The following is an 8,601-nucleotide window of genomic DNA, read 5'->3' as shown; positions in this document are numbered from 1 at the left end:
TTTCCAGTCTAATACTGAACTGCCGTTGTCAGGACTATAAGCTTCTTCATCTCTAATCTCTGGTACCTGAAAGTTCGAGAAAATATTACACTTTTTGTTGCATTTAAATTTTTAAAAAAAATCTTTCTGGAAGTGAAGGCTATATTTAAAAAATAGGCTATATTTTAAAAAGGCTATATTTAAAAAGGCTATATTTAAAAGGCTATATATTTTAAAAAGGCTATATTTAAAAAATTATTTGAAATGAAGATGGGACAAAATGGATCTGCACCACTCTTATAGTTGATTGTTGGTTATACGATTCGTATTCAAGAAAACAACATATGTGAATGGTAATCTTTAGTTTTCTAGCCCGCAAAATGTATTTGTCTAAACTCTTAATTATAGTAGCTGCAAGAGCTGAAAAGAGAAACAGAATTCTGTTTCATAGCACTTGTTTATGTAGTAAGATTTGGTTCATCTTTATTTGAAACAAAAATTATGTTCTCTGCAAAAGAGAATGGAACTACAGACCCCAGAAGCCCCGGAGCCTGTGGTGCTGTGGTGTAGGAACAGAGATCTCTGAAAGTCCTGGTAGACCTGTCTAAAAAGAAGCTGGGTCAGAAGCCAGGCAGGTTTCTGACAAGAGTCTGCCTGGTAAAGGGCCTTTCATCTGTACACTGTTGAAATGGAGCTATCTCCCCAGGATATTTCACTATTAGCAAACTGGCAATTCCCAGTGAAGAAAATACTGTCAGAATTTTTTTCTGACCCTATCTCATAGAAGCCAGCATTTGCTGCTGCAAATATCTATCCCAGAATTCAAGAGGACAACACCCACCTGCTGCAGGACAAATTGGACAAATAGAACACTTGTCAACTTCAAAGCAGTTCCCATATACCTCTAATGTTTGAGAAGTCACCTGGTAAAAGATGTTGTTGATACTAGAGATAGGCCTAAAACCTATTTTCTGCCTCCATACTTCTTAGGTATCCATGATCTTTTCTCCAAAATAATGCTTTCAGAAACAATCACTGCCCAATGCCCAGTACTCATAAAAACAACACTGTAACATCCAGTTGGTTTCCAAACGTAACAAAGCAAAAGATTTCAGTAATAAAACATTTAGCATAACAAAACAATGTGAAAAAATGGAAAATTAAATTAACTTTAAAAATAAAAAATCGCCTCATAAATAAAAACACAAAAGTCACTAAAAAAGCACTGAACAAAAAAAATTCTTGAAAATTCTATTTTAATGCTTATAACCCAGAAAAAGACAATGCAGCTTCTTCTGACCTAGGTACAAAGATTGACTTCACTTTACAAAAAGAGGCTAATTTTGCTGCCAACCAAAGGTCTCAGAAATACAATAAGTCTGAAGCTTACATCTGTATCAGAAGCGTCACCACCAAAGCCTTCCTGTGTGCATTGTGACCTTTGAAAATTTCTTTGATGCCTGTATTCCACTTCTGAATCATACTCATTTGAGTCTCTCAAGGTAGACAAACCACTGTCAAACCAGCTCTCAGGTAAGCTGTCAACCTCACAGTTTATCCTCTGCATAGGGTCACAAAGGGCTAAAGAATCATAATCCTCATCCACGTAGGAAGAATGAGATGATCTGATGACAAAAATAGGGAAGACATGCATTATTTTGAGATGACATTCCCTAGCAAAACAAAGACATGTTGGAATGGTGAACATGACAAATGTCAACTACACATTAAAACAGATTCCACTGTCCACTATTTTTTAATTTCCAGTCAAAAGATATCTGATAGCATGTAAAAATTGTCACCATAATGCCTATACATTCTGGGTCTGGTACATCACTTTAGTCATAATTAAAAAAATAGATCTTTAAAAAACTCCTTAAACATTACAACATGGAAAATATTAAAGGGAGAAAACATCTATACAGTACCGATGGTTTAATGAATGTTAGCCCCTTCCTTGATGTAGAAAATAACTTCCGTATACTTGTATCTGATGTAAATAGATATATCTAGGCTTTATCTCCCAGATGTGTGCAAATCAATAAATAACAATTATGAATACAAAAAAAAAAAGCAGGACAGCAGAGATCACAAGCTCAGAAACAGGAGGAGTAGAAATGAGAAAAACTTGTTTGATTACAATGAAATGGCCTTTATAGAACACTGTAGTTTTAGGAAAGTACATGCTTGACAGTTTTTCTCCGTTCCGAAGCCGTTTTTGTTTTTGGTGCCATAGGCGAAAACAGCATGTTTAACCAAATGCCAGTGGCAGCAGTGTTACACTATCAGAGAGGCACTTACTGTATGTACATTTAAAATTAATTTGCACAACAAGGGAACAGGAAAAGAGAGATGGAGAGGGAGAAGGAGACAATCTAAAAATAAGGTGTTATGGTCTGTAGCTTCTATCCTTCCCCTCTATAGCAAGGAACTAACTGGCACAAATCAAACTACCTGAAAATGCCTGAAAGTAGTGTCAAGTCAGTCCCAAGATGCGACTATTGGCGTATCTCAGCTACCATAACAACCCTCCTCCACTCTGTGTGAAGTTAGATGAGTTACTTTGCATCACAGGTGATTCTTCAGGCAAAGTGACCTGGTGGCACCCACCCTCTGTCCAGGTACAGATGGCCACTGACTCTCAGAGAACTCACCCACCCTTTGACAGGTCTTTTTTTCCTGCTGGGTGTCCACACACCCTCCTCACCTGGGTTAGTCAGGTGGGGACTCCAATTTAGTTGCCGACAATCCAACCATGGAACAGGCTGTACTGGTCTACATGGTACCAGACAGCAGACCGAGAGGCCTGGCCTGACAATATGGAAGTAGTAAAGCAAGAAAAGCAGTCAACCTTGCTTTATCCTATGAGAGTAGAGATGGAGCACAGTCTGGTTATAGTTGACAAACAATGGCAGCACTGTTCTTTGTGAACTTGTATTAGCAGTGGACCTGAGCACTCCAAACACCGTTCAGAATAGCAAGGTAGCTTCTGTGGGCCTGGAGTGTCTATTCCTTGGGATTTGTGGGGTTTTGAGACTATTGTGAACTCTAATATAACTTCCATCCACTGCTGGCCAACCAACAATGTTATAGAAAGTATTTTTTTGTTGCAACAATATTCAAAATTTTCTATTTCCATGCTTCCAAGGTAACGAGCGTTCATATAAATGAACACAATCTTAGTTTTGGAATAGAACAGTACTCAAGCTATTTATATTCATACACTCTCTAGCCTACAGCAAATAACTGACATATGAAAAAAGGGAGAATACTGTAATAAAGTTAAGATGATTGGGCATACCCTGAAATAAAAGACTATATTAGTCAATTTTCAAAGTCATTGAAGCATGGATTCAGTGCTGGGAATTCCACGCATTTTTAAGGCAATTTAGCCTATGAAGTGCTACACTGATAGAAAATAAAGAATGCAATTACGTATATAAATTTAATATACATTTAAAACCAAGGTTAGAATCTAAACTAGGATTTCTGATTATTCAACTGGCTAACAAAGTCCCGAAGTAAAACTGAAAGTTCATTTTGATCTTTCTCTCTTTGTACCTGGATACTGCTAATTTATACCTAGTAGCAGGGGTGGATATAGGACTTTGAAAAGCGGGGCAAAGAGGGGGGGAAAGAGGGTGAGACTGGTGTGGTGATAACACATTTTTCTTCAGGTAAAAAGAAACTAGAAGCTGTACTAATATGCTAGGAGCCTCAGCTATATTGTTCAGTTTGAGATTGAAGCAAAAACAAATATAACTATTACAATGTGCACTAATTTGCTATATCAGACATTAAGTGTTAAAAAAACCCACAACTACCTAGGCAAAAATAAATCAAAAGATTTTGTTTCTTTAGTCCTGTAATCAGTAGAATTAAATGTACATTTCTTTTACAGTAATCTAAAAGACAAAAACAATATCTAGCTGTCTTGAGCTCCTTGGCAGTGCATCCAACGTTTCACTGAAAGTTATTTCCAGAACAGACTTTAAAAGTTTACCTATGTTAAATGTTTCCACACCTGTGTTAGTGTTTTTAGTTAGACTTAAAAACAGTCTGCAATAGGAACTCCATACCAGTAGCAACTAACAGGCAGAAAAATTGCAGAAGAAAGAAGAACCTGATTAGTGGAACATTGGGCACCTATGCATGAGCGGCGAAGCTGCCCCAACATGCTGTAATTACAGCGTGTTGGAGAAGACCCAATTAATCAAGCCTGCAGGAGCTTGGTAATGACTGCACTCCAGCAGAATCAGTGTATCAGCATCCCCATGCTGAAAAACAGCAGCAGGGTTACTTTAACTAAAGCTCGTCTAATTGTTTTAGCTAAAGCTCGAGCTTTAGTTAAAGTGTCCCCACCACCATTTTTCAGCGCAGGGACACTGATATATGAGATGCTCCAGGCGCATTTATTAAAGCGCCTCTCGGATCCATGCTAATTAAAGCACCCCGTCTCCATCCACTCCCAGAGAATGTGTATAAATGCCCATTAAGACCATTTTAAAAAAAGACAGTGTGTCATTAACACCTGTGGAATGAAGAGTTTAGAAGGAATCGGGTAGGTTATAGTGAGGCATGTAGTCAAATAACTCCCTCACTGCTGCCATTGCCAGGCAGTTTGTTTTAAACTTGTGGTGAAGCAGGAATCAAAGAGGGGTATGACTGAAGCACTGTACTCTCTAGTCCTGCCTGGTAGAAATAAGCTTTATCCTGGCACACACATTTACTTCTGGAGGCCCATTTTTCTACTTCAAATATAATGCACTAGATGGGACAGAATAAAAGATATTAGAAAATATCTTCTCAGAGAAAGATGTCCTTATGAGTCTTAAAATAGACTTAATTCCTTCCTCCCCTAAACTCAGCAAATCTAATGTTCAGATGAGTTATATTGCAAAATCTACAGTACCTGTTGCAAAATCTACAGCAAGTCCAATGTGAAAGAATATGTTGCATCTGCTTTCAGCATAGGAAGGTTTGCCTTACCAAGACACAGCAAAAACAATAATGATACTGAATAGATTTATATTTTATGGATTCATTTTGGTAAAAGCTTGTTTCACTTGAGAATGACAACTGAATTTGCTCAATTTATTTTGTCAGCGTTGTTAGCATAACACAGGGTTTTTATTCTATTATTTTGCATTAGTTGTTTAGCTCTCCTTAGACGCATGCAATAATAGTCCAACATTTTTTGAAGTTATAATCTGGGTAAAAACAAGATGGCCTACCTGTCATACTGTGGATTCTGTGGAGACTGGCCACCATTACATTTGGGACTGCTTCTAGAAATCGTACCCCCTGGGGAGGTGTTTGCAAACCGCTGAAATAAAACAAATGTAGAAAGATCTGTAAGAAACTGTTTTCTTATGCAACCTTGGGGAAAGGGGTTTGTTAAATAGGGGAATATAATCCTTATAAGACTGCTGTATGTTAATTATGCATATGCTACTTTTTCTTTTCAAATAAATGTCATCCTTTAAAACAAAACTGGGTATCAACAGGGACATTAAGCACAATATTTAAACTCTTCCACATGGGTCAAGGTTTGGATTTGTTGCTCCTCATTCACCAGCAATAAAATAATGAGATTTTTTTGTGCACATAGGAGCTGGTGACTATGACAGTGCCGCCTGCCTAAGTGGCATTATCCCATGAACTATAACACACTGTTTTAGAAAAGTAGTTCAAGGAATGGCAAAATATTTCTCTCATCATTTTGGAATAAGCATTTCTTAGAGCATGAAGATGGTTGAGGTGAGAAAGGAAATGGTCAATATCATTTAAATACTCTCAAGTTATAAATTTCCATGTATAAATGTAAGGAGAATTTTTCATAACAAAGTTTAATCACTCAATATCTGTGCTACTACAAATGTTCATTTTGCCAGCCAGCACATGGCTTTGACGGAATCGAGTATACAAGCTTCCCTTGCTTTATGCAGGTTCTGTATGTGTGAATTTGCTCTTATGCAACGACCCTTTTTATACCAGAAACTCATTACATGCAAAGTAAATTCACTATTATGCAATCGGTGTGGTGGAAGCCCACAGTCGGTTGCTTTGTGTGGTGGATTGTGGGAGTGACGTGAACCAAAATACAGGCTCTTGTGTGGATCTGCGTTCCTCACTTGTTTTCTGCGACACATGTTTCTCTAGTTGCCATCCCTATTATGATAGTGCCCTGTGCTTGTTTGTACTGTCTGCTGTTGACGAGTACCAAAATTGCCTTGTAAAAGTGGTAGAAATGGGTCTGGGGATCAGTACAGTTGAAGTCTTGGAACGTATCCCTATTTGTTACATTGCAAAGTGGGTTCCCTTTATGCAAATTTGAGTTGTGTGTCATTTTCCAAGAATTCATGTACAGGATAAAGCAAGGGAAACCTGTCGTGGAGACACCAGCTGGTACCAGGGAAAGATATCCAAACTGGGAGCAGGTGAGAGTCTTTCATACACACCTTGTTTTCTTTCCTTTCTTCTCCCCTCCTCCTGGCTTTCATTGTGTTGGGGCTGTTGCTCTGCTCTTCTTTAATACCCATCCCCCTTTCTTTATGCTACAAGGCATCTGTGGAGTATATTGAATTTGGGCAAAGACCCTAGCATCCAGTACTTTATACTGTTACTGCAATTAGATGGAGCTGGGACTGGGACCAAGTGATAGGCTTTTATCTAGCCCTGAAGGGAAGAGCATGTCAATATGACTATCCTGCTCAGGCAGCAAACAATTGTGTATGCCTTAATTTGACTGCAATCTTCCCACCCCTCTGATCATGCCAAGGACTAGGCTGATTACCAACTTTGGCATCTGAACGGATTTTCTTTTTCCAATCTAGCAAAAGTGACAAACCCCGGGGGGGGGGGGGGTGTCCCTTCCCTCCTGTATACACACATTTAACTTTACTATTGCTACAACTTTGGCAATTGCAGTGCATCTGGTATCTTAGAGAAGATCCGACAGAGGTCCTTGTAACTACATGGGCTGTCTGTACAAAGCAATAAAGCCTCAAGGCTCAGCCTAATATTTCAATTTTCCTTGCATTTCAGTGAAATACTGTGAGAGTCCTAAACATTTTCAATAAAGAGAAATGGGAAAACTACCATTCATGTTGTGGGAAATCTTTGGCGATTTGTTTTGGACAAAAGAGTATCAGAAAGTTCCAATGTGAATATATTAATTTTAGGACAAAGGAAACTTAAGATTCTTTTCAAATTTTGGTTTATACAATATATACACATTTGGGATATACAGAAAAGAAAAGGCCATGTCAGAAGGCACTGAGCCAAAATCTATTGTCAGCTGAAGCCACTGGAGGTTTCTGAAGTTACACAAGGATTATATGATTTCTATAATATTATTATATAATTATTCTTTAACAATCCATTACATAATTTCTGTAACATTAGAAAATTATACCACATACCAGTGCTCTGTTGTGCTTGCTGAAACTGTTTTCTAGTGCACTCCTTAAGCCATCATTGCTGTCATGTAATTTTCTGTTAGCTAATCTAAAAATCAAACAGGGAAAAGTGGTCTTCATACAAAACTGTAATAGGATAAGTTAAAGAAAATTCTAGATGGTTTTGCCAGTTCTATTTTGTCATATCCAGCTTCCATATAATGGAATCATAATGTTTTTTGTTTTTTTTTAAAAAGAAACTAAAACAAAGAACTAGCAGTAGTCTAGAAGTTGTTATTGTACACAGGCAAATGAATCTGCACCATGTAAATGAAAGTGACCATTTTTCTGTAGCCCCAGCATTTCCATGGGGCCACAGTGTGGGATTTTATTAAGCTGCTTTTATGGTCCCTTACTTTAATAGGAAGAAACACTTGTACATTCCCTAGTTTTGACCCTTGACCCTTCTCTAATTTGTCTACAGTACTACACATATGCAAGTTGGGCATGTATTAAATAACATGATAAATTAAGGAAGAGTTAGAGTCTTCTATTTTACTAGGTATCTTTATATCATGTTTTACCCATTTCCATGTATGACAACTAGTTGGGTTTTTTAAGTGAAATTTTTGTACAGAGCTCTTAACAGAAGAGAACTCCTGTAGTGTAGACCTTAGAAGAGAGGTGGAAAATTATTTTGGCTGGAGGGCTGCTTAACGAGTTTTGGTGAGCTATCAACAGCTGCAAGGGTGGCCCCACCCCTTAACAGGCACCTTGCCCCCTGGTCACCATTTTAGGACCTGAAATTCTGCCCCTTAACCCTTGACCTTTGCCACTAGAAGCACTCCTTTTGGGAAGGGGTTTTGCCATGGTGGAACCAGAAAAAAAAGTTATATACTAAAAAATCAAAAATCCACAGTAATATATTTTAATTTTATTTTTTTAAATATTTTAGTCTTGATATGTGTTTGCACCATGTATATAGAGGTGATTGCATAATAACTCAAAATGAAGTCTTATTCTTGTATATTGCGAGGGGGTACAGGGTGTGGGAAGGCACTGGTGGGTGAGTATAGGATTTGTGTGCAGGGGTGAGATGTAGGGGGTGTGAGTGTATGTGTGTATATGTGTGTGTAAGTGGGGTGTCAGGGAGGGTGTGGATATAGTTTTCCTAGACTTCAGGAAGGCTTTTGATACTGTCTCTCACCCCATTCTCATTAGG

General features: G+C 38.0%; 1 protein-coding gene across 1 annotated transcript in view; it reads right to left on the bottom strand.

Moving 5' to 3' along the window:
* The window catches only part of RASEF (RAS and EF-hand domain containing), a 75,989-nt gene that overhangs the window by 27,051 nt on the left and 40,337 nt on the right, over nt 1–8,601 (bottom strand). Inside the window, exons 8-10 of the mRNA XM_019517410.1 lie at nt 7,404–7,488; nt 5,214–5,305; nt 1,370–1,604 (exon numbers count right to left, since the gene is read on the bottom strand). Coding sequence (XP_019372955.1) covers nt 1,370–1,604; nt 5,214–5,305; nt 7,404–7,488 — 412 coding nt within the window. The remainder of the gene's footprint in view (nt 1–1,369; nt 1,605–5,213; nt 5,306–7,403; nt 7,489–8,601) is intronic.

Source organism: Gavialis gangeticus, unplaced genomic scaffold (assembly GCF_001723915.1).
Source record: "Gavialis gangeticus isolate Ggan-Ray unplaced genomic scaffold, GavGan_comp1, whole genome shotgun sequence".
NCBI classification, from domain to species: Eukaryota; Metazoa; Chordata; order Crocodylia; family Gavialidae; genus Gavialis; species Gavialis gangeticus.
Note: the sequence above shows the minus strand (reverse complement) of the source record. Positions and strands in the feature narration are given on the sequence as shown.